General features: G+C 33.6%; 1 protein-coding gene across 28 annotated transcripts in view; it reads right to left on the bottom strand.

The window, feature by feature from the left end:
• The window catches only part of Kdm6a (lysine demethylase 6A), a 140,613-nt gene that overhangs the window by 20,232 nt on the left and 93,314 nt on the right, over positions 1-27,067 (bottom strand). For 5 of the 28 annotated variants that reach the window (XM_087902971.1, XM_087902974.1, XM_087902996.1 and 2 more), the window contains 15 exons: positions 24,121-24,219; positions 23,805-24,024; positions 23,129-23,263; positions 22,516-22,671; positions 21,874-21,969; positions 20,441-20,542; positions 19,148-19,543; positions 14,583-15,361; positions 11,088-11,217; positions 8,378-8,483; positions 7,571-7,776; positions 6,018-6,082; positions 5,868-5,942; positions 5,333-5,481; positions 1,481-1,595 (listed from right to left, as the gene is read on the bottom strand). In XM_087902971.1, coding sequence (XP_087759097.1) covers positions 1,481-1,595; positions 5,333-5,481; positions 5,868-5,942; positions 6,018-6,082; positions 7,571-7,776; positions 8,378-8,483; positions 11,088-11,217; positions 14,583-15,361; positions 19,148-19,543; positions 20,441-20,542; positions 21,874-21,969; positions 22,516-22,671; positions 23,129-23,263; positions 23,805-24,024; positions 24,121-24,219 — 2,829 coding nt within the window. The remainder of the gene's footprint in view (positions 1-1,480; positions 1,596-5,332; positions 5,482-5,867; positions 5,943-6,017; positions 6,083-7,570; positions 7,777-8,377; positions 8,484-11,087; positions 11,218-14,582; positions 15,362-19,147; positions 19,544-20,440; positions 20,543-21,873; positions 21,970-22,515; positions 22,672-23,128; positions 23,264-23,804; positions 24,025-24,120; positions 24,220-27,067) is intronic. The other 23 variants (XM_087902977.1, XM_087902979.1, XM_087902984.1 and 20 more) reach the window with 6 other exon arrangements.

Below are 27,067 nucleotides of genomic sequence, written 5' to 3'. Positions count from 1 at the left end.
AAATGGATTATGAATATTTGTCTTTGTTTAGCATGTATGTTTCAAGCTGTTAATGGATAAAGGTCAGGAAAAAAGCTAAACAAAGGAGATTAGATTCAGGGGTTTTGTTTTGAAAAGAGAAAAAGGGGGATAAGCTATGGGATAATGCTCTTGTTACTGTAAAGATTTGTCATTCCTGAAAGGTAAAGGAGAAAACAGACTTCTTCAAGTTCTAAGTTTTTCTCTGACTGCTATACATCCTGAATTGTGTGTTTTCATGTTTTTTTCTCTTAAACAAGGAATCTGTAATAAGGTTGAACAACTACAGTTCCCTATAAAGCAAAGTTATTAAAACAAATCTTAACCCTATTTTAGTCTTGTGGTGCCATCATAAAACCGGAGAAAACATTCTAACTAAAATCAGGCAAGCAACCCCAATTAATCAACAAGACATGGTATTAAGTAGAGCAAGTTACTTCAACAATACATTTGAATCTGTAAAATTCTATATCTAATTTTCTTGAACAGAATGAAATGTGTTAGTGAAGTCAATATATGGTGATTATCCCTCTAAATTTAAAAAAAAATTTAGGGATTTAAAAAAATTTCCAAATATGATACATGTCATAATTAACCAAGTATTTACAGCAAAGATTAATAAAGCAAAATTAGAAATTACATGTTAACATAAGGAATATGTCTATAATTAGTTTTCAAATTTCATAATACACACTTTCAGTAGCCCTTCCCTCCACATTTAACTGAAATAGGGGCAAAATAGCACATTAATAATTTGTTTTTAATTTTTATTTCATAAGAATTACTAAATGAAAATATCAGAAGCTTACATAATTGAGTAACACTTCTATCTAGAGATACTAAATTTAAATCAATTAAAAAGCATTCAAAGCACTTCTTAACATAAAACAAAACACATAAAGAATGGCTATTTCTAGTATCTTAAAGAAAAGCAAAGATTTACTATACATATTCTTGAAACAAAACCTGAAGCAGTTAAGTTTTATAAAAAGCTTTTTTAGAAAAAGATGCCAGTTTTAAAAACAATTTATATCATGACATGGCAAAGAGTAATATGTTCAAGCTTGAGTTATTCCTAATAAGCATATCCACTTAGAGTTTCCTTTACTTTCTGAAAACATTTATGAAAATTTTTCTAAGAACAAATGCCTTATAAATAAGTATTTGAATATATCATTTTTAAAAATGAAACTAATAACTCAAAATTTCTAACCTCTAAACACATGCCTACTACTATATTTCATAGAGTGGTTTCATGATACCTTTAAAAGTTTTCTCATAATGTAATAGGTTTGGAATCAATTTAACACAAAATTTTCCACTAAATGGTAACTAAAAGCTGAGTGTATTTATCTACATTAGGCTATTGAGTTTGGTAAGTTGTCCTTTACAATACTGTTTTATAATAATTATGCTTAAATTATTTCAAAACTGAATTTCAAAATTCAGTTTGAAAACCTACTTTTCACAGAAGTCATTCAAAACACCCCAGTAACCTTCAGGAACAACAAACCATTCACAGTCACCTGGGCCAATATTTATATTAACTGAACAGAAGTTATTATTTTCTTGATGACCTAAAAGGCAAAAAGAAAAATAAATCAACATACTATTAATTCTATAGAAAATGGGTCTTTAGACATGAAACCTTTAAAATGTTAAATAGACAATGTTAAAGATTCAGTTCTTTATAGTGTTAAGTCTGGCTTTATGTCTGAGTTAGGTCAACTACTCCTAACTAAGTAGAGTTTAGGTTCTAATAGGTTGCCTGAATCAGTTATAACATTAACCAAAGCAAGCTGTAAAACATTTTTAGCTCACCTTCCCTAGAAATAAGAATAAATATTAACAATTTCTATAAAATTATTATTTTGAAGATGAATGAAATGATTAGAATGATGTCTAATAAACAATATACATTAGTTGTAAATGTCATTACTTTTTTTCTTTTTCATTGTGAACAAAGCCTGGCTTTAAAAACATAGCTACTTAGGTCAGATATATGCCTCAGTGGTTAAGAGTCCATTGTGCTCTTGCAGAGGACTTGGACTGGTGGCAGCAGAAAATATCAAAATAGAGGAGATCCTCCCTCTTTCTCCATACATAAAGATCAACTTTATTAGAACACACGGAGATAATCATAGGTTGACTGTCATGAAATAAAAACCAAAAGGAAGGTAACTTAACATTAGTAGACATTTATAGTATAATATTTTATATCTTGCCTTCCCTGCATTGCTCGCTAACTGATGAATTTAAAACACAAAATTTGTATTTTTGGTGTAGTACCTAGGTCCCTGTTTGTTCTAGATGGAGGAAAGCAAACTTTGTTCTCAAAGAGTTATTATTTTGTTTTATTTTCACTTAACGAAGGAGTCACCAAGGAACTGAGGCAAGGACTTCTTGTTCTACGTCATCTCAAGGCAAGCAATAAGTACTTAGTAGCTACTTTAAGTATATATTTGGAAATGTCCCACAGTATGGATCCTAAATAAAAATGGGCTCTATTTACAGTCAGAGCTACTAAATAAACTTTAATTGACTACACAAAATTCTTTAAGAGTAAAACCTAAACACAACCCTGTAGTTTAAAATATGCAGTCTGATTGTAAAACACTTGTACTTATGTAACTCCAGAACAACTTTAATACAAGACACAAAAAAATGTTATTTCTTATATTGTACTGATTAAACTATACACATTTCTTATAAGACCATGCACTCTAATACAAAAAAACTTTTTAAAATGTGAGTTGGAAGTGGTAGCAATTGCAGAGTATACACTAGATTTCAAATACATGGTAGAAAAAAATGTGAAACATCTTTGTAATTTTGTATTGATCATATGTTTATATTTTGGGTGTAATAGGGAAAAATTAACTTCATTTACTCTCCGGGCTTTAATGTATCAAAATGGCTTTTTAACTTATATATAATTTGCATTATATTTTACATTATATTGGACACCACTACCTTCAAGGAATTCTTCAGGTAATTTCTTTGAGAGAGTAGAAAAAAAGTTGTTACCAATGACCTCAGACAGGGGATTACTATGTAATATAAAGAATCAAAAATATTAAATTCTTCTTCCTCCTCATCCAATAAAATGGGCCAATGAAGTAGTATTTTAAAAGAAAAAAATATAAATGGCAAATAAATTCTTAAAAAACTGTTAGGCATCCTTAGACATCAGGAAAACGCAAAATTAAAACTGCTTTGAAATTGCTGTCTCTCAACCTAGACAGAATGAGTATGAAGAAATCAAGAGATAAAAAGTGCTGGTGAGGATATAGTGTATATATTATACACATAATATATAGTGTATATATTATACACTTCTGATGGCAATGTAAACCAGTATGGCTACTATAGAAATCAGTATAGAGATTCCTCAAAAACTACAAGCACAACTTCTGGATCTTCACGCTGTAATGTTCACACTGACTGCTGCACTATTTATACATGGAACCAGCCTAGATAAAGGAATTAAAGAAACCATACTACACCTACAGAACATGAATTTTACTCAGCTGTAAGAATGAAATTACCACACTCACAGGAAAATAGATGGAATTGGAGATTATTATGCTATGTGACATGAGCAGGTTTAAGGAAGACACGTATCACATTTTCTTTTATGCATGGAATCTATATTTAGATTAATATTAAAATGATTTAAAGAAGATAAAAAAATGTTTTCTAGTGCTGGTACTTAGCATTCCTCAGAGCCTTCTGACCCCCCCCCCAGCAAATAAAAATGTACAAGTGGAGCATGGGAGTCCAGGGCCAGTGACATTGCTCAGCACATAAAAATGTTTGTTATTAATCAAGCAGGACAACCAGAGCTCAGTCCTCTAGATCCACATGGTAAAAGGACAGAAACTGACTCTGGCAAGTTATTTCTGACTTCCACATGTATGCCATGGCACATATATGCAGACTTGTGCAAGCATATGTGGACATAGACAATAAATGTAACAAAACATTAAAAAATATTCAGAACTGTATAGGCACAAGCAACAAATATTCTCCATACTTATTCTTTCCTAAGATTTATAATAAAAAATTCTTTTCAACTATGGCATATTATTTGCAGAAAATATTTCAAATCGGATAGTTTTTAAAACAGAATGAATCTGATACTAAAGACAGAAGAAAATCAGTGAGTTCAAATAGCTTGCCCAATATTTATATGGCTGTCTAACGATGGAACAGAAAGTAGAATATGGTTCTCTTGCCATTGATGCCAGAATTTTTTGTCCTTTATCAAACTATGAAATGACACGAGAATAAAAATGCAGTCAATGGTTTTAATACTGGCTGTACATAGATTCCCCTGGAAAACAATTGGTGTTGTTTGTTGGCTTAATAATACTCATTCTTAGATCACACATCTCCAAAGAAGGATTACATAGTCTACAAAAGAGATTAATTTGGACAGTCAGAGATAGCAACCAATGATTTCTATTAGTCAAAAGCAACATGGTTTATTTTGAAATGATTCTTAAGCTATGATTCATTAAGGTGACAAAGAGAAAAAACAGTTTGGATTTTAAGCTAGGTTTACTTCAAGTAAAAGACTGAAAATACATGACAGAGACATGCAACCTATAAGTACTTTATTTCTTATCAGTAACTGTACTAATTCATTGATGCTAGGATTATAGTGATTGTTAAATATTTCAAAATATTACTCTGCAGTTTCATGTCAATCCATGGGCCCCGAAGAGGAAAATACATTAGTGACAGATGGAAACATAAAAGCTAAAAATTAAACCACTTGACATGAAGAAAACAATTCAAAGAAAGAATATTACTTGCAAAAGTACACAGAGTGGCAAAAGTCCACAGGATGAGTCAAGTAACTGCTCCATATTAAATGCTTTTGAAACTATCATTTTCAACCTAACCAGAGGATTGTAATCAGTTTCTTTTTAAAACTAAACAGAAAGGGAAATGTATTTTTCAAGTGAAGCTGTTGTCACATACATGACTAGGCCATGATATAAAGTAAGGACATTCTATTATGATTGTGATTTTAAAAACTGTTACAAAACACTGTACACACGCCATTTTTAGAAGTATTGCAGAAACAACAGTTGTTGGACCACAGGGTGCTCTAATGAACTTCTAAAAACAAAATATTAATACCAGATTTGAGAGATATCAAAGGGAAAAAAAAATCTTGACCTAAGTCCTGTTAAAAGCATCAAATCTTATAAGAATAATCATTTTTAGTTCTATTCATTTTAAATGAAAAGATTCTGATTCTCTTCATATGCATCATCTTTTATCATATATTAGTTAAGTTTACCTGGCGTTCTGCTTCCTGGAACTTTCATATATAGTTGAACTGTGTTCATGCCCAGTATAGTATGACCAACATGGCTTAGAAGATTTCCTGCTGATACTACACGCACAAAAGCAGGAAGTTTCGTCAGCTCATGTAACTGCAGCTTCCACCTACAAAGAAAAAGAAAAAAAAAAAAGTAATGCCCTGCTTTTATGTTCCAATGAGAAAAAAAAACTATAAACATTTTACTTTCAAATAAGAAATAATGGAATATCTAAATTAACTTCCCAATGAAAAATAGCATTAAAATTATAGACCTAGAACATAATGAAAAATTACCTACCATAAAGTTAGGGTATCAGTAGAAAAAGAAGGATATAACAGTCTTAAATTAAAAAAATAATTTAACTGTAAAATCTAGTAAAATTATTTAGTTTATCTTACATCAATTTATAAAAAAATGATAAGGAATAAAACAGAAGAGATTGTAAACAATTCTGAATCAGAGCAAGGACACGTCTTTGCATCAGTTCACAGAACTATCACAAGGACTTACTTTTTGTCATCAGACAGGTCAATGTTGGTCCCAAACTTAATGGTTTTAAAGGGTCCTTTTCTCCTTTTCCCTGAACTTAAAAAGAAAGAAGCAAAATTTCAAGTGTATCTTTTAAACAGAAATATTAAGTAGAAATGAAAAATGACTTACTTATCTGATGACGTAGATTCATTATCAGAATGGTCTTTATGCTGACTTCTTTTCTCATTTTCTTCCTAAAAATTAGTACAAGGCATTTTAGCTTAGTATTCCACATATCTGGTGAATCTTTCCCCATGCTACTAAATGACAGATTTTCACACTAGCTCTATTTGCAAGGAGAGAAAACCAGTGTAATTCACTGTAACTCAATGCAATTTGCAGGACAGATTTAGTTTATAAAAAGGGACAGTGGAAGTGGCTACTGTATGTCAACTTGAAAGAAGGTAGAGTTATCTAAAAGGAGGGAACCTCAACTGAGAAAATGTTTCTGTAAGATTCCTTATGGTTGTGGGGCATTTTCTTAATTAGTGACTGATGGGGGAGGGCCTAGTTCATTTTGAGTTGTGCCATCCTAAGCTGGTGGTCCTGGGTTCTATAAGAAAGCAGGGTGAGCAAGTCAGGGAGAAGCAAGTCATTAAGCAGCATCACTTCATGGCCTCTGCACCAGCTCTTGCCTCCAGGTTCCTGCCCTGACTTCCTTTGATGATGTAGTAAGTCAAATAAACCCTTTCCTACCCAAGTTGCTTCAGTCATGGTGTTTCAATTCAGCAAAAAGAAACTCTACTTAAGACAGTAACCCAAATACATAATTTCATGTAAAAAGGTTGTCTGGACTGAAAATGTAAACTCAGAGAAACATTTTAAATATTTTTAAAGAGATAAGCAAATCTAGTAAACTAAATTAAATTTCCTCTGCAAAAGATATGAACAAACAACTCAGCACAAGGCAGTATTAGAGTAATATTTCAAACTCACTTCTGTGGATGTTTTATTTCTAATTTGTGGGAGAACTCACAAAGCTCTCATTATGATACATAATTTTAGTAATGTTTCAAAGATATAACAACTATATGGGACTTTTAATAATAATTTTGATTAGTTTTAAATTTCAGATTTTAAAATTTCTATATATGTTGAAATGATTCCTCTCAGTTTATACCTCTTCTTCAGTATTCTTATATGAGCTAAGACTGGAAGGAAGAACACAAGTACTTCCTGAAAGAGTTGTCTACCTGATCTGGCAGAAGAAAAGAATAAATGCAAGTGCACAAGATGAGAAATACTTCAAACATAAAGCAAATTAAAAACAGGTCTAGCCTTCAAGTCAGTGATTCTCAATAAGGAACTTTGTCTTCCAGGAAATATTTGACATAGCGCTAAGTGTTTTTGAAAAGACAGACACAGATGTTGCTAAATATCTTATAACACACACAATAGCCCCCACAAACGAAGAAATATTCAACTCAAATTGTCAATAGCAGCTTTCCCCGCTTTAACTATAAATGTTCCAGATAACCTGAGAAATACCTTACTAGACAGTAATTCCCTCTCTGAACAATACTTACTGAATCAACTCACAGGTTTGTTTAAAGTAAACTGGGTAGCGCTTATTATTATGTTTTATGTAACATAATATAATCTGATGACATCCTACTTTCAAAACTTCAAAATGAAATAATTTTAAAATCTCTAAAAATAATCTCCAGGAAGCAAACACTTACTCTCAATGATTCTTGGAATGAGGACGCTTGGTACTGAGCATATTTAGCAATGGTAGTATGAGATCTATTACTTTCACAATGCCAGATTTTCTTGGTTCCAGTAGGGTCCCAGTTTTCATCAGCTGGTTGTAACAACTGTGTTCTCACTTCTACCATATGTTCATTGTTAGCTTCCACCAAAGTTTTAGTAGAGAAAAGTCCCAGGTCTTTATTACAAGTAAGCCATAAATAAATAAAAAAAGTCAACAAAAGCAAAACAAAAATGCATCCAACACGCTCTCCTGCCCCTCACCGTTTTTTAAAAGAGAAAGCATTTTATAGTAATATATCAAGTTCCCCTAAAATCTGACTAGGTCATCTATACACTCTGAAGGTCTAGGTATTCCCAATGCTCATGGTGTTCCAACAAAGAAAGAGTCAAGAGTCCAATGGTCAAACTTTTCATGTACTTAATCTGTGTAGGCACTAGCAAATACCAATGGGGCTATAGTACAATATGTGAAGAGTACACTAAATTTCACTTACATTTTATATTCAAAATTTTCCTAGTAGTAAATATAAGTCACTATTATAAAGCTAGATAAAAGTAAAAGTTAAATTAAAAAAATACTCCTAAAGTACCAGCAACAAACATCATCATCATTATGCATTTAAATCATGACCCTCAAGTAAAATTAATCATAATCCTCCATCCACATTAGAATAAAAATGTGTATATGTGAATGGTGGGTGGTAACGATACTCTCTACTGATGTTTTCAAAGGTTAAAAGACAGCATGCATAGAAAACATTTTTCCTTAAGCGTACCTAATTTAAGAGCTCCAGCAAGGCCACGTATTACTGTAACAGGGTTGTTTGGATTTGTACAAAATTGATGTAATGGAGGAAAGAAAGCATCACGTTTATTTTCCAACTGTAAAATTAAAATCTGTGGTTACATCTCAGGAAAATACAGCTTTTAACTTAAATATTATGTCTCAGATTCATTGCCTATCAATCTATTCATGCGTTTATATTTCTTTTCTATTTTCTAGTACTTTTGCATTTGGTTTTAATTATGACTAGATAGTAACTAACCACATATATTTTTGTGTACTACATGTATGCAACAGAAATTACATTTAAATTTCAAAACCAAAGTGCTTTAAGTATAATTGGACCTTAAAAAGGAAGAAAAACAAGGAGCAAGAGTGGGTAGGTAGGAAGAATGGTTCAGCCTCCATTAAGACCTTCAATCCAGCATCCCTGAGAGCAAGAAATCACAAAGTATGAGTAGGGCTGTAGGTTCATGATAGTGTTTCTGACATCCAGGGGTTCTAAGTTTAATCTTCAATACTGCCTCTACTGAAAAACAAAAACGTAAGAGTTAAAAGATCCTATACAGAAGCTGAGAGTGATGGCAGTCATCTTCAATCCCCGTACCCAGGAGTCAGAAGTAGGTCTATCTCTAAGTTCGAGATCAGTTAGAATGATAGAGTGAGCCCCTTTGACCAAAAATAAAATCGTTTTTGCTTGGAGAGATGGCTCAGTCATTATGAGCACTTATTGCTCTTGCAGAAGAATGACCTGACCTTGATTCCCAGACCTATGGCTCACCTGTAACTCCAGCTCCTGGGAACACCTACACTTACATGTAATCACCTACACTCACTTAATCTTCCATTCACATAATTAAAAATAAAAATGAATCTTAAAGAGATTCTGTATGATTCCATACATTCTTGATGTAACGTTACTTAGGTAAATAAATTATCAGGCAAGATTGGAAGCTTGCTAAAGGATAGAATATGAAGCTCAATGGTAGACTACTTAAAAAGCCTAGGATTCATCGCTAGCAGGAGGAAACCAGGCAATAAATGAAACAATTACAGAGAGGAGACAGAGTTTGGTGGTACAATAGTTGCATTAGTATGTCAACACACTAACACTAGCACCACTACCCAAGTTAATTGATCAATTATCCTGTCATGTGGATTAACCTTGAGGGCATGATAAATTAAGTTAGTCATAGAAAAAATTGTGGTTCCATTATATACAGTAGTGAAATGCATGAAAACAGAATTGTGACAGCCAGGACTTAAGGAAATGGGGAAAAGAGATGTTCCATGGTTAGACATTTTGGCCAGAAAATAAATTCTCAAGAGAGGTTATAAAAACAACATGAGTGTGTTTATAACACTACTTAACTCAGTTAGGGCAGAGATGGTGAATTTTGTCATATGCTTAAAAAGTCAAGAGGAAGAAATCAAAATTTCTCAAACATATTCAAGAATCATTTTCACAGATGTATGGCCATTTAAACTATATCACTATAACTTTGTGTATTTAATTTTTTTTCTTTCACATGGGAAGGTAGTAGGAAGACAATACAGTAGCAGCAGGACTTATTTGTGAAAAACACAATTAAGAATTGCTTTTATAGCTGGAAGTGGTGGCTCACACCTTTAATTTTAGCACTCAGGAGGCAGAGGCAGGCACATCTCTGTGAGTTCTAGGCCAGCCTGGTCTACAGAGCTAGTTCTGGGGCTGCCAGGGAGCCAGGGCTGTTAAAGTGAAAACCTGTCTTGAAAAACAAACAAAAACACCAAAAAACAACAAGCAAACAAAAGGAGAGAGAGCGAGAGAAAGGATCTATGAAAAATGTGATAGTTTTAAATATGATAAATAGTTTACAAAGATTTTTGGTGACACATATCTACCTATTATCACATATTTTTTAAATCTAGGCATGCTGGTTTTAAAAATCAATTTTTATTTCATGTATATGAGTATTTTGCCTGTGTATATAGATACCACGTGAATGACTGGTACCATGGAGGTCAGAAGAGGGTATCAGATCTCCTGTGAGTTAAGGATGGTTGAAACATCATGTGGGTATAGGTGACGGAACCTGGGCCTTCTGGAAGATTAACAAGTGCTCTTAATTGCTGAGCCATCTTTCCAGCTCCAATGACATTCTTAAAATGTCTACTTTTTTTGCTTTGTTTAATTTGAAGGTATTTTTTTTAGCATATATATGAAACAGAATGAATGCCAAGGTCCAACAATTAGTAGACTTAAAACCCAGTTTATAAAAAAAAATAAGCTAACTAATTCCAAGTAGCTTTGGCTTAATACTGCTCAAAATTAAGGCAGAGAAAGTGTTTCCCACTTATTCTAGTCCAGCCTATAGTCAGAGAGGAAAGATGGGTACATAGTAGCAACATTATAGAGTACTTGACCAGAATATGCAAAGCCCTGGGTTTAGTTTCTAGCACTGCAAAACAACAACAAACAAAACAAAGCAAGAAACCAAATTTTCTAATATAATCATAGTTAATAGCTGAGCAGGTATTTACGAAATAGCATAAAATCTTTTTCAATACATCTTTTATGTTGTTGCTTAATATTCACACTGCTGTTAATAATTTGTAATATTTACTAAAGAGTATCCATGATGACCTAAAAGATTTTTACAAGAGACAATTAGAAGTAAACATTGGTTTGGCTGAAATCTAGTCAGTCAATTCAGACTCACATAAATACTAGGAGTAGGTGGATTCAACTTGTCCTTTGGCAAGGGAGGGTATGGTGAAGATGGCGGTCTTGGAGGCGGACATTTATCCAACAAAATGCTACTGTTAGACAGGCCATTTTTACCTAGATTCCTTTAAAAATAACAGAAAAGAGGAAAAAAATCAGCTTTACATTTACATAGAGGGCAAAAAATTTCTGAACTAACTTCTAATGAAATGAATAGGCATTTTTATAAATCCATGAATTTTGGATCCAGTGGGAACAACAAGAAAAATTATTTCTGCAAATACTTAATTTGATTACTATATCTTGCACTGAAGTAAAATAAAGGCACATGTGGAGCATAGAAAACATTCCTTATTTTGTTTGTGATTTCTTTATCTAAATACAAGAATAAGTTGTAATTGCCTTTCTATCATCAGAATCTTTCCCATTCAAGGTTAATACATTAGCGCAACCAAGAAAAAGTCCCAATAGGTCATATTAATAGTTTCTTACTGTGCTTCAAAAATTATCTGCCTATTAAAAGGAAGTCTGAAACAGACAGAAATTTCTCTAAAACAGATGCATACAGTCATAAGAGACTATAAACATTTCCTACTTAACTACACTAAACAATCTTAATAGATACTTAGATACCAGGTATTCACGTCATCTTCTGAACACTGCTTTAGAATACCTTAAGCCAGATATAATGAAATTTCATCTTAATAATCCAAAGTGGACAGAAAAATGGAAAGCAAAGTTATGAAATAAGATGGCGACAGAGAAGATTCAAAAAACACATCATTTTAAATAGTTTTCTCCCATTTTGGAACAACCATACTTAGTAGAGAAATTATGGTAAAGTGTTCTGTGAGTAAACCAAATATTCTTCCAATCTTCTCTAAAAAGCTCCTAAACCATAGATCCCAGGTCTCTTAATGCCATGCCTGTGTGACTTTCTGGGAGCCTTATGCCAGCCAGTACAGGCTACTATCAAACACCCCCTTACTTGTAAACAAGATTTCTTTTCCTTAAGTTTCAGAAGATTGATCTTCAACTTAAAGATGTGAATTCCTAGCTCATCATTTAACAAATTCATGCCAAGATTGGTTGAAATAGCCCAGTGTTTTTGTGTATCTAGCTACTTACAACACAACGTATCTATAATGAGGCAAAATTGTTTTTTATAAATTAAGTTTAATACAAAACTATTAGAATATACTCAAGTGAATGTCCTAATGACTCCATCAGCAACAAAAAATAAGATAAAAGAGCATCATCCTTAACACACTAAAAAAAATACAATCAACTAGGTACCTCAGAGCATAAAATTTTATTAACAAAAACTGCTCTTTCACATTGCTCATAACTTGTGGGCCATAACATAGTTCCAGAATCGCCCCTTTAAATGACATCTCGGTTTCTCCCTATTTTTATTTTGTTACTGTAGTTAAAAAAAATGTCCTGAGTGTCTCGAGAGAGTGGACAAGCCCCTGCTTTAGCAGAGTAGAAAGAGAACTAGAAAAGGAGGGCAGAGAGCAGATCAGTCAAGAGAGAGGCAGACAGAAGGTAAGCATACTGGAATGGAATCAAGGTACTGTGTCTCCAGAATCAGCTATGGCTACTGAACTGGACACTTAGAGGGGTCCAATGTTGAAGTGAATGATAGTAACTTGTAGACAAAAAGACTAATACCTCTAAATTCAAAATTTCTAAAAAAAAAAAAAAAAAAGCACACACACACACACACACACACACACACACACACACATACAAACCACCAAAACAAATTTTAGATGTTCAGGAACCCTACTACATGATTTATTTTATTTTTTTTAAATTTAGAGATCTAATGTGTTAAAAAAATAACAACAACCAAAAAATCGCATTAAGTTAGGACTGGTCAAGTGTGGTGAAGCACACCTTTAATTCCAGCACTTAGATGGCAGAGGCAAGGCATCCTGGTCTTCAGAGAGAGTTCAAGGCTAGAGAGAGCCTGCTCATGTCTCCCCTACCCCTGCCTCCCCATTAAAAACATTTAAGATTAGTGAGAGTAGTTGTCATGTTGTAGGCCACTCAGGAAAATAATACCAGCAAAGTGGCCTAAACAAAGAAAATAATAAGAAATAGACATAGTTTCTGCTTAAACTTATCAGTGCAAAAGTAACTACCTGATAGTTAAAAAATTGACAGAAAATGACAATCAATGCATAATAAAACACAGGCCAGAAGACATTTAAACACTTCAACTCAAATATTTTAAAAAACTTTAGTATATTAAAGTTCCAGTGTCACAATTAAAGTGATAAATTAAGATTAATTAAAATTTATTTTAAACTAAATTCTTCCCAATAAGTTACCAATAAGTAGCAAATTTACTTTAAACTAATTCTTCCCCTTAAGTTACCCATAAGCAACAAATTCTATAAAATAAAATTCAATTTTATAAAAACAATTCACTAGTGATAAACACTTAATGGTAGATCCAGGATACAGTATAATAAAACAATCTAAACAGCAGAAAAGATGACACTTTTAGATAATAAACAAGACACACTAGTACTGGCAGTTAAATGGGAATAGTTTCAAATTTTAAAATAAAATTGTTATATTAAGTGGTCAATGTCAACAGACTCAATGCTTATATTTTCTATTTACAGAATGCGTATTTTCTGTTGTTTGCTTAAACTCGCAACCAAATGAAGACCCTTTAAAAACCTACATCGCTGCCTCAACTTAAAATTTAATGTATTAGAAAAGTATGCAGAATTCCTGCTTGTGATTATTCCAAACAGTGTTAACATTCAAGATTTATTTATACACAGGGGATGACAAATACAAGTCAAGAAGAAAACTTAAACGTGCCATGCACAATGAAAAGACCATTAAGAATCTCTGTCTCCAAATACTACAGAAAGATGGTGCTAGCCAATCAGACTGATCCTTTGATGATGATGATGTTTTCCCCTTTTAGGAGACTAATTTTCCCCTAAGTTTGAAGGTTTAGCCTTCCAAAACTAACATGAATATGTTTTTCCTTTCATGAATGGCTAGCAGGCTGTCCTATATCTCTATTGTCCCTTACTTCTTCCTATTTCCTTTAAAACTTCTAAAGTCATATGAAGTGTAAACCAGAAACTAACCTTGATTGCTCAAGTCTATCCCTAGTCTAACATTTAATGGACTCTGTTCAAAACTAAAATAAACAATAGGCTCTTCAAGGCCTTGTTTTTTAGTCAAATGTCATTTGAGTCTTGTTTCCATCCCCAGAGCAGACAATAACACTGAAGCCAGCAACTGTAGTAACCAGCAGAGGGCAGTAATAGCACACATTACTGACACATTCAGACACACCCTCTCAGATTAAGTTACAAAAGTTTCATTCAAACATTACCAACCTTCCAAACTTTTACTTTGGATGACTGATTACAACACTATCTTTTATTTCCCAGATCTTGATCAGGTAAATTGTCAAACATTTTCACCCTGTGATTAACTTTCCCACACTAACCTGCAAGCTTTCAGAACTTCTGCTGAGCTGGGATATATGGACACAGACATTGATGGTATGATCTGAGGACTAGGTTTGTGGCTAACTAGAAGCAGATCTGTTTTAATGGGGCTCTGAGATTCTTCCATTCCTTCTCCATTAATTGTGTGCAGCCCACTGTGAGGGCTGTTAAGGCTGGTAACACTGTTTGTGGTTGTCTGCTCGGTGGATTTAGGAGAAGGTGTTGCTGTGGAAATGGCTGAAGATGGTGAAGAGGCAACAGAATTATCAGTCTTTGTATGGATAGTAGGGTGGATGTTATTGACTTTGTCACAGGTTCCAGGACCCACATTGTTATTAGCTTTTCCCATCAACAAGGCAGAGAGCTGAGGATTGTCTGAACTTAGTAAACCTGGTGACTTAGAATGTCCATGGCTAGGACTGCAAACAGCATCTGCCACCACCTGATGGACATGATTAGGAAGTCCCTCAACACTGGCAGTGCTATTAGGTGTCTCTCCAGTATGCCTGCTTGTTTCAGGCACGGTCAATGTGTTTCCTGAAGGCTTGCTCTCTTTGGTTAAAGTAATGCCTTGTTGTCCACCTGAGGTAGCAGTGTGAGAGGAGAGGTGATTGAGAGCAGCCCCCTGTGTTACTGAATTGCTAGGCAGGGTGGGATTTCCATTCTGATTCTGAATACCAGAGCCAGCTGCCTGGAGATGCTGGGAAGGCCCAGTGGAAGAGAGAGGTCGTTCATCATTAGGACCTGCCAAATGTGAACTCTGACCTTTGTGAAGCCCCTAAAAAGAAAAATAGACGGTTTAAATCTTATGTTAAACTCAGAGCATACACAGAATTCTAAGTATTATAGGTAAAAGTCACTAAGAAAAATTATCTGTATAATTTGACACAGTTCCTAAAGTTATCAAAAAAGTACTTAGAGTTAGCGAAAAGAATTTCCCTAATTAGTATGGCATACATTAGTTTACAGAAAGCACTAGGAATGCTAACTTAAGTTTTAAAACATGTACTTTCATTCCTAAGATCAAACATAGACAGACATAATATCATTAATAATTAAACTAGAAATATGACAAACCAACTAATGGGTCTGTGATCTATCTATTAAGAGATTAATTCTATAGAAAGTAAATTTATTTTGGCTTTAAAGTTACTGTAAATATAGTCCTCTCTAATGCAACTAATGTTAAAGCACCTATCCTCTAGAACAAAGCTACTAAAATAGTTAAAAGACACTATTAAAGTTTTTTTGCTCAGTCAACCTATATATTCTTTTTTTTTTTAAAAAAAAAAAATCATGTCTAAGCCAATTAGAGATAAGCTGCAATTTTCATCAACTTTGTTAAACCCTTTGGAAAATATCTGCCAGGGTAGTATACTAGAGTTAATAAAAGTATTAAATACAGAAGAAGATCACTTAATACATCTAGTGGAATTTTTATCTTATAAGATAAATGAGATTAACATGTCTAATTTTTACCTGAAAATTGCCCCCAGTATCACAATTTTCACTTTATTTTCCTGACAAAAGAATTAAATGGAAATGCTAATTTTTCAGCCACACGATTAACACTGGAATTGGGAACCAATAATTTCATAGTTTCAAAATTGTTATAATTTCAGATAAAACAGTATGTGTGGGACTCATTCAATTATAAGTACATATTTCATCTTACATCCCTAGTAACTAAACAAAGAAATTAGAACTATATTGTGAGTTGAGAATGACTTTAATAGCAGAGTTGAGAGCTTTTTTGACAGGTGACATTTAACCTGGCAATAACAAGCCATCAAGGAATAAAAATTAGCTGACTATTGATACATTAAACAATAAATTTAATCCCTAGTAAAAATAAGCAACCATAACCCTGAAATCAGTTTAAAAAAATGAAAATGTGATGTTTGTATTAAAGAACTTTACCAAAACACAAAACAAAACCCAGTAAACATTACAAGTTGAATATAGTTCAGTATATGGAAGAGTATAATTAGATTATCAAGTAAGTAACTAAAGTAACAATTAGATTATCAAGTAAGTAACTAAAGTTACAGAGCTGAGTGTGGAAGTCAACATTTTTAGTTCTCAGTACACAGGAGGGAGACACAGGACGAACAAGTGTTCAGTCATCCCTAGATAGCTGGAGGCCAGCCTAAGCTGAATACATGATATCTAACAAAAAAGCAAACCAAACAAAAAGGTTGAAATCTTTAAGTTATATGGGAAAACTCTCATTAAAAAAGTTACAAGTATTTCAATAACTAAACTATCCAAGAAAGTCTTAGGTGAATCAAAATTCCATTTAATATTTGTGAGAGGCTTCTCAATAAATACACTATTATAAAATGCAAATGTGACAAAAAATATTTAATCATCTCTCTGTACATCAAGGCATTTTAAGTTACAAATTCAGAAAATGTTTATATAATGAATTTTTAAAAGCTTGCCTAATTAGAATCTATCATACTAACAACAGAGGCAAAAGTTCTCCAGCTGCAGTATTATAAAGCAAATCCAAGAGGGAAACTTTTGACCTGGAATTAATTCAACATTTTTACAGTTTTCTTCATTACAACTATACTGTAAGGTTCCTACAGGCACTAAGCATGAGAGATTGGGACACCCTGCCATTCAGTGACATACAGAAGTCTTTTGAACTGCAAAATAATTGGGATCAGGTCAAGTATATGTTTCCCGGGACAGAGGACGGCTATATCATAGGCAAGGATATCCTGAACTTGAGTTCCTCCTACACCAGCTTCCTGGATTTCAGGTTAGGATTAGAGAGGCATGAGTCACCACAATCAGAATTTCCTGTTTTATTTTAATGTTTATCAGATTTCTAAAATAAGATTGAGTATTTTTGAAAATTTCAGCAATTGAGCAAGCCTGAGATGTAGAGAAGAAAAATAAGAGAACTATACTTCATAACAAATGCTCCAATTTATGTAACTGCCAATTATACTTTAAGCATTTTAAAAGAAGTCTCACGTTATCCTTAACAATCTTTTAATGTTTAAAGATACCAAATTCCCAAACATACCCTCTCATCTAACAATTCTTTCCTCTATTTTGTCAATCTCTCTACCGATGTTTCCCATTAGCTTTCACTGCTGTTTTGCATTTTAATTTAAAATATGAACAAAACCAAAATCTGAATTCTATTTCTCCTTTAGCTACCCCCTCCCTTATGTGCATAACCTACATGATTGTAAATGTCCTGTGGGAACTATTCATATCTGCCACCTCCAGTTCTATCTGCCCTTTAACCTTTTCACATAATTAGGTTTGATCTACAACAATCCACTGAAATTACTCCTATTCAAAAGTTTCCAAATCATCTCTGCATAGAGTCAGATTTTGTAACTCATCTGGTATAACAGAGTATTTGCTTATTTTTATTCTATTCTTTAAAACTGCAACAAATAAACATCACCCTTAGCACCAGGCTACTAGAAAGAAGAAGCAGAGGGAAATCATAACACAGGTTATGGTATGGATTTTGGTTGTATTTATTAATTTCCCAACTCCAGGAATGTCACCTCAAATGACATACCTTACTGGTATGTGGTGGTTTGAATAAGAATGGCCTCCATAGGCTCATAAATTCAAAATTAGTCACCAAGGTATGACAAAATTTAAAAGAGTAAAAGGATTAGGAAGTGAAGCCTTGCTGGGGTAGGTGTGGCCTTGTTGGAGAAAGTGTGCCACTGAGGGTGAGCTTTGAGGTTTCAAGAACACAAGCCAGACTCAGCACCTCTCTCTCTCCTTGCTGCCTTCAGATCTAGATGTAGAACTCTTCTCAGCTACCATGTCTATCTGTGTGCTGCCATGCTCCCTACCATAAGGATAATGGACTCTGAAACTGTAAGCAAGTCCCAAATAAATGCTTTCTTTTGTAAAAATTGCCATGGTCACAATGCATCTTCACTGACTAAGACGAATTTAACGTCCTTTATGATACATATTTTAATCAATCCCTTCTTGAAATATAAGATATGGCTCACATTCTCCTCAATGCCCAATACCTTACAGCTCAATCCTTTATTCTAGTCTTGACAGTTCTCCACTTTCCTGTCTGGCAAATTACAAATTATGGTTCAATCTTGAATTCTTTTCTCAATCACTTACCACCCTTTGTAATCTTATCCAGTCTCAATTATTCTTCTTGCTTATCAAGATAGCTTAAAATTAGACTTTCTTTCTCATACTCCATTTTGTCATTTTATTCTCTTCTCATACTCATTCTTTCTATACCCAGATGTTGATCACTATCTACTACTACAAAAATAGGCATTTTGTTTATGAGGCAACTATAAATTAGAAGTGGATTGGGAGGTTATGCAATTTATTTTCTTCTTCATTAGTAAATTTTCCAATTATTTCCATCTCTGGAAATGTTACCAAGAAAATATATACATATAAAATGAATTGAAACACAGCAACAACAGTGTAGAACTAAATAAATTCATATAAAAATAGTTCCTCAAACACTTAACATGCACAAACCAAATAAAGACAAATTATTATATGAGAAGTCAATGAAAGCAATTAGTCTTTCTATTACCTGAGTGGAGTTAGATAGTTGGTTTTTCCACGGCTCCTCTGTGCTGCTGGTCAGGTTTGTGCGGTTATGAGGTAGAGTGGGTACGTTTCGCTGCAGGTAAGGCACGTTTCCATTACTTCCACTTCCTGTTATGTGATTATTGCCTATCAAAATAGTGTCTGTACTTCCCAGTGTTCTTGATGTGCTACAGGGAACATGGCCTGCAGAAAAGGGTCCATTGGCCAAAGACTGCCCAGGACAGGTAGGACGGACTACAGACTGAGAGACGCTAGGCATTCTGGTCAGAGCAAGCTGTGACTGTTGGCCAGAGACTGAGTTTGTAGGCAGTGATGAGTCAACTGTTGGCCCATTAGGAATTCCAGTAGGCCGTACCTGTGCAACTCCTGTTTGTCTCATCTGCAGGGAACAAATGAAAAGCAAATAAATACAGTCTGTATAGTCCAGAGGGGAGAGACTCAGAATGTAAAGATGGAATAATCATAGGCTCTGATCTGATCTCAACAGTTCATTTCTCTAGGTTAAAAACCATCAACTTCAAAAACAAAAAACTATATGTAAGCTTCCTAGAAAAAGCAGAAATGTTTCATGTTACGGAAACAACTTGTTAGTAATGACAAAAAAAGGGGGGGGCAGCTGAAATCTATGGAAAATTCTGAAATTCATACTTCTTACAAGGAACATCAGATTTTTATTCTAAGGTGGGTTTAGTGGAGCAGGCCTAAAAGCCCAGCTATTTAAAAGGCGGAGGCAAAAGGATCCAAACTTCAAGGTCAACTCAGGCAACTTGGACCTTATCTATATGTTTTGGGGGGAAGGGGACAAAGGACACAGGAGGCTTAGCCGTAGTGGTGGCTCCTTTAACATGTACAAGGCCCTGGGTTCAATCTCAAGTAAACAACAACAATAATAATAAAGACAAAGAATCTATAGTATGACAGATCCTCTAAAGAACACAAATTATAAAATAAATGAAAAAAATTAACAACAACAACAACAAAAATCTAAGGAAGACATATAAAACCTAAACTAGGTTTAGTATATTTTAGTATATTTCTTTAGTACTAAAGAACATAAATAAAATACCATGGAATTAAATAATATAAAAAGCTTAAAATTAAATCAGTAGATGTTCTTTTCTTAAAAACTCCTTTTCCTAGAATTTTAAGAAGCACAGACCACAAAATTCTACCAAATATAAGTAGACATAAGTATGGGTGAATTCTGAAATGATGCTGTAGTCAATAAAAGTACATAAAATTTTATCAAATTTTAGAGGGAAAATGCTATACACACTTGGTGTTGCTGCATTAAGACAAACTGACTTTCCAGCTGTTCCAGCATTAGTTTCTGTGCTGGGTTTAAATTATTTCTATTTGCACGAAGCTGTTCCAAGTGCTAGGGGGGAAAAAAAAGGGAGAATATAATTAAAGACATATCTAATAAGCAAGCTAACAAATCTGTGAAACCTTTATCTGAACTAATTAGAAAAACTCAGAACCACTATCAGGTTGGACACTGATTTCTGATCAACAATAACCTAATTCAATCTTAAAAGTTTTTTTTAAAAAAGTTCAAGAAACCAAAGTAGAACTGAGCATTCATCTGAATATGGTTTATTATAATGTGATCTTTGTAAGAGATGGACATGAAATTTTACTAACACAGTAACTTTTAGTGTTCGTGACGAAAACACTGCAAGTTTATAAGATAAAATGCTCCAAAAAACATTGACTAGAACAGGAAAAGTTTGAAGACATTCTGAATGTCTAAAACTAGTGCTCAACTAAGCAATAGTGTAGTATCTATATAAAGAAATAGGAGCTGTTCATTTTTAAGACCCCTAGTGGATTACTAAAAACCATAGAAAAGCTAAACTTACAATTTAATGCCTTTTCAGTCCTAACACCACTGCACACTGTGAAGATAGCTTGTGCAGTATTAGGTGTGACAGTAAAATTAGTATAAATGTTTCTTCATTCACAACTTCAGGTAAGAATGCAATCTTTACCACCGACCTTAGCTACCTAAGCATAGGATTATTTTGGCTATTTTTCTCTTATTAAATAAAGAACTTTTACCTGCTCGCATAGAGAAAGCTTGTGTGTCTTCTCTTTGTTATTCTACGCATGTTGGCATCATTATTTTTGTGGTTTAGGGTTATTATTAATGCCAGAATCATGATACTAAAACAGTTGTTTTGATAAATGAGATGGCTACTAAGTGACTGGGGCCAATTAGCATTAACAGGCTGAACACATTGGACAATGAGATAATTGATGTCACTGGCTGTATAGATAAGGATTTCACTATGCTACTAGAATGCTATAATTTAAAAGTTATCATGGATTTATTCCTGAAAATTTTCACTTAATATTTTTGGACCACAGGTTTAAGTTAAATAACTTGTAAATACACAACACACCTCTGCAAAAATAGACTAAGAAACAAGTAATGCTGGGGTAAAGAAGTTGTCAGTGGGTTAGAGTAGTAGCTGAAAGAAGACTTTACCCTAAATAATCTATATTCATACTTTATGTTACTTGCCTGTTTCCAAAAGAGAAACAAACTAGAAACAAATGGGAAGCAAGATTGAATTATCTTCATTATTCTGGTAAATGTGTAATCATTTTTGTTATGTAATAAGCTTCCAATCATTCAACTTTAAGAATTTCTAAAAGTTCACTATTTCTGCCACATAACTTTTATTAAAAACACGTTTTACACACCTGTAATTTCTGTGGTGTCAAACACCATGAATGAGCTTGTTGCTGTACAGGAGGATGGGGCGCAGCATGGCCACCACTCCAATTATCAGAAGAATTCTGAGGAAAATTGATAAAAAAATTAAAGAATATTTGGTTAAGACAATAGATTAACATTAACTAATGAAGGCCAAAAGATTATGGATTAGAATATTTACATATAAAAAGACATTATTACATTCATTAAAAATAATTTGCATGCACATTAAGTTTGACAGTCATAACATTTTTTAAAATGTTGATTCTGTAATAAGCCACCCCCCAAAAAGCCCACCCCTAAACTATGGCCCAAATGACTAGCCTATATACCACACTATCCACTAGGTTCATTATTAAACATAGTTCAATGTTGGCAAAAGTGATGATGAAAAGTGTGCTGATACCTTAACGGCAGGGAAATGGATAAAATGATTTGATGAATGCAAATTTATCCCTACTTTATTTAATATGATTCTAAGACTTTGGGATGGGAAAACTAAAACCTTTTACTATTCTGATGTCCACAGATTTAAAGTAAAGGACAGGAAATGTTCAAACTGCGCAATTAGAGGGCAGTTGGAGCTCCTTCTTTTTGACCGGGATTTTCTATTTTGCTAGGACATATACCTTTGTTGGACTAGATGTTCTTTTCCTCTTGGCAGGACTGGACAGGTCATCTACTTGACTAGGAGGAATCATGTGTAGTGGCAAGGACTGCTGTGAAATTGGTGTTTGACTGAGGCCTAATACAGGTTCAGTATTTGGATGATGAGGTTTACATGCCTAAGAATCACAGAAGGAAGACAAAAATGGGTGCTATATATTCTTACTTCATTCCTTCAAATTATAAAACTGATAAGCTGCATACTTTTCAAAGTTATGTGGACATCTCTGATTGCAATTACTTAAGGTCAAAAAAAAAATCAATGAATCATCATCAATGGAGGAATGTGTACCTTCCTTTGAAAATCTTTAAAAAAATTAAATAAACTATTGCAGCATTATTTTGAGAAATCTTGCAAAATCATGAAAATGCACAAAGGTTCTAAGTTGGTACCCCCAAATTTCATCCCATACCAGAGGGAATTTTATTTTGATCTAGATACCCTTAGCACTTAAATGAAAAGGCTATTATTCATTAATAAAAGCCTTCTATGCTTACTTAAAATAAGCTTGACTACTACAGATTGAAAAGAACCCTTAAAGCTGGGCACCTGCAGAACATAACCCAACTTCTCACCTGCTGTGCTGTGTTCATGGCACCCTGCCTGGAGGTAAGCTCTGCGGGGATTGGTAGGCTCCATGCCTCCTCAATACTAGGAAGTAATTTAGTTTTATTCTGTAGACTACCTTGTGGAAGGTTACACAACTGAGCCTAGGAAAAATTATGTAAAAAGCAAATTTAACACAAGCCTACTTGAGTAAGTCCACTAAATCTTCCTAAGTGCTAATTGTTTTTAAAAGAAAATCGATTCTAAACTTGGGGCTTTAGAAAGGTACTAAGTATAAAGAGGGTTCCAGAATATAAACCTTTGTGAAAATCAAAATATAGCTATGCTGTTTCCAGGGTTCTCATTAGCTGTCTCCTCATGAAATTTGAAGCAAGAGTGAACGACAGTGTTTGTGTTCTTTTCTTTAAAATGCTATGACAACTTAAAAATGTAGACAGTACACTGAAAAAAAACTTATGTAAATTAATATGCATCAAAGTGCAAAAGAGCATTTTAAAAAAATATTGCTTCTCTCACTTAAAATGGAAAGTAAAACAGTATTACAAAGCTATGGTATGTTTACAAAATATGGAAACAGATTTTAGACATCCAAAGACAACTCGACAAAATTTCCAGCCACCCTATTCCTGCCTGAGTGTTCTGGGGAAATATATGGCTTAAAAAATTGGTATTTAAAATTTTTACCTGTAAATATTTAATCCGTGCTGCAAGTGCAGAGGTATTACTACAATTTTTGCTTCTAGTTGCATTTAAATAGCATTTAATAGCATCCTGAGGCTGGTTGCAGGATTCATAGAGAGTGCCTAGATCCATCCACGCTGCGGCATGGCCATGGTCCAATTGTACAGCACAAATATAGGCCTGTAAAGCATCCATAGGCTGATTTTGTTGTTGATAGAGCACACTAAAAAGAGAAATTAAGAAAAAATAAGTCAACTAAGAATAACTGGTTTCATAGCATGATTTTTATTACAAAGTGCATTATATGATGCAGTCTTACCCTATTGAACACCATGTATCTGCACTTGCTTCTGATTTATCAATAGACTGCCTGTAAGATATAAAGGCATCCTGAACTTTCCCAATACTTGAATAGCACCTGAGAGGATGAGAAGGGTGGGATATAAGAATATTCCATCAATACCAAAACAAATTACATTTGTTTAAAAAGGGTTATTATATACCAAAACAACAATTTTTTAAATGTGTTATGCTAATATATCTAGGTACATGGGCATATAAGTAGAAGGAAACTGCAATATACATAATCACTAGAAATTCAAAACTATATTATAGTTTCCTTAAGCATGCTAAAGTATACAGAATTGATACAGTCTATTAAAATGAGTATAGGCTTTATCACTTCAGTATTATAAAACTGAAAATTAAGCACAGCCCCTCCACACTCTGCTTTTTTATCTTGACCTCTAGTTTTTCAGTCAGAATACAGAGTTCAAAAAACCAAAACCACATGTTTTTAGTAAAAGCTAATCAATTTTTTAAATAACAAAAGGCAAATGTTCTTTAATTTATAAAAATGTGAATGTAATAGTTAATCTCTAAGAATCATAAACAGTATAAATATAGTCTATAGTATTTCATGACTAGCAAAGACAGCAATATAAGATTGAGGTTTCAATGTCTGTCATTTTCTTACTGAGGACGTACCTAAAGGATGCAAAACATTATTGAAACTATAAAAATAGAAATTATGTTTGGTGTTATAAGAAAAAATAAACAAAAACCCTAGATCCTGCATTCAAGGAGCAAACAATTTAATTACTTTCCTTTTATTCTGACCCCACCCTGGGTCTTGTTTTGTAGCACTGAATAGACTAGAAGTCAAAGAGGTTCACTTGCCTCTGCCTTCTGAATGTTGGAATTAAAGTTCTGCTTCACCACCCCTAAAAAGTTTTCAATTTAGGATTGAAGGCACTATAAATATCAGAATGCCACACCAAATGGCTAACAGACATTTTAAGAAGAGACTCTAATTCATGTAAAATTTGGAAAGTTAAAGAGTGACAAAGTGAGAGTAAAGAACGTGAATATTTATAGATAAATACTATTTAGAGCAGAAATTCCTAACTGCCAGCAAGTAAATCAGAGAAAAAGATAGTTTTCCAGTAAACTAGTATTTGTCTTGTTATTTGCTTATTGGGAGAACACTGGTTAAGAGTAATCAAAAGAAAAAGTAAATCTGAAAATCTTTACTTGCTTAAAGAGTATTTTTATCCTCTTAATTACTCCTTGAAAAGGGTATGAACCACTGAAACAGATACAGGGGATGAAAGGAGATATTTCAAATAGATTTGAACTACATGGACACAACACACATACACACACACACACACACTTTCAGACAACCCCCTGAAAACCCCAAAATCTATTTCCCTAACAATGGGAGTGGTTGTGATAAAAGCACTTTACAAGAATATTAATCTGGAAGCAAGTATAGTATAGAAAGAAAGGAAAATTATGTATAGGCAAGAAGATAATTACATTCACTGGTTTGGAACATGTCAAAGCTGAGATGAAAGGAATGGAAGCAGAAAGAGCAAAAGAAGGGAGGGAAAATAAAAAGGAAAGTGGAACAGACTCCATGATTGATTATTACATATCCACTGAAGTGTGACCACAACTTAGTTGCAAAATTTGATTAAACAGTGAAAGGGAGAAGCTAGAGGTGTAGCTCATTAGCAGTAGTAGAGAGCTTGCCTAGTTTACACTAGGCCCAGGAACTCTCTCTCTCTCAAAAGAGAAGAAAAAGAAAGAAGGAAAGAATAGAATATGATCTTTGTTGCAAAAGGAAATGAAATTGATTGGAGAATATGATGAATAAAAAGATGAGGCTATTAGGATGGAAAATCTATGTGAAAACATTGAAATTTAAAATAGCTCTATAGAAATCTACCTTTGAAATTTATCTATAGGAAGAAAATCTGTAAGAACAGAGGACACCTGGTAAAAACAGGCCTAAAGAATTACTATAATACAGACTGGACAGTATCAAAAAAATTACTGACTAGACAGAGAAGCACATTACACATAGTACCAACAAACTGTTCTACGGAAAGAAAATTTGTAACAAGAGGTCAGTAATAAAGTCAAAAATGGAACAAAAGCATAGGGACAAGGACAGAAAAACTTTAAAATATATATTTATAAACATCTCATATCAAAAGCAAAACATTAGATGGTAGTGGCTGTACGAAAGCATCAAAAAGTTTAAAATAGACCCAGAATATTATAACAGATGAAAAATAATTACTCTCTGAAATGATCATCATGAATCATAAAACAAGTTAGACTATGATAACTACCCCTTGTTTAAGAAGTCAGGAAAGTTTACTGTACATTTGCAAAATAATATTATCTCAATGGTACAAAATATACAATCAGCTGACTGAAGAAAGAAAAAAATATAGACTACCGTTCACTGAAGTTGAAAATTACTGCCTTTTAAAACAGCAATTTTAGATATGGTTCATTACAAACCAATTTTACAAAACTAGAATTTAAGTACAATCACAAAACTGAAGCTTTGACATAGGAAGGTATGTAAGAGATCATTTATTTTGCAGACAAGTAATTATTTGTTGTAAAGGGTTGGCTGGCTAGTACCTTGTACTTGTTAGCAGAATCCGTAATCTCCACCCATGAGGTGTCAGTTAGCACTCTGCTACAGTTTCTCTTGTCCTCAGAGAACCAGTAATTTAATACAATCCCTTTATGAAAGACATCACATACTAGAATCATAAAACATGGGCGACACCAATCTGGCACTGACCTGGAAGCTGGAAAGGTGCTATGCATGCTATCACTGGAGAAAAGTAGTTATCAAGCTCACCCAGCTGTGAACCCTGAAAACTGGAAGAATGACTGACATAGCCAGACATGCCCATGAGGTGCAATGATGGCACAAACATATTGGGAATAACCAAAAC

This window comes from Myodes glareolus, chromosome X (assembly GCF_982192425.1).
Source record: "Myodes glareolus chromosome X, mMyoGla1.1, whole genome shotgun sequence".
Taxonomy (NCBI): domain Eukaryota; kingdom Metazoa; phylum Chordata; class Mammalia; order Rodentia; family Cricetidae; genus Myodes; species Myodes glareolus.
Note: the sequence above shows the minus strand (reverse complement) of the source record. Positions and strands in the feature narration are given on the sequence as shown.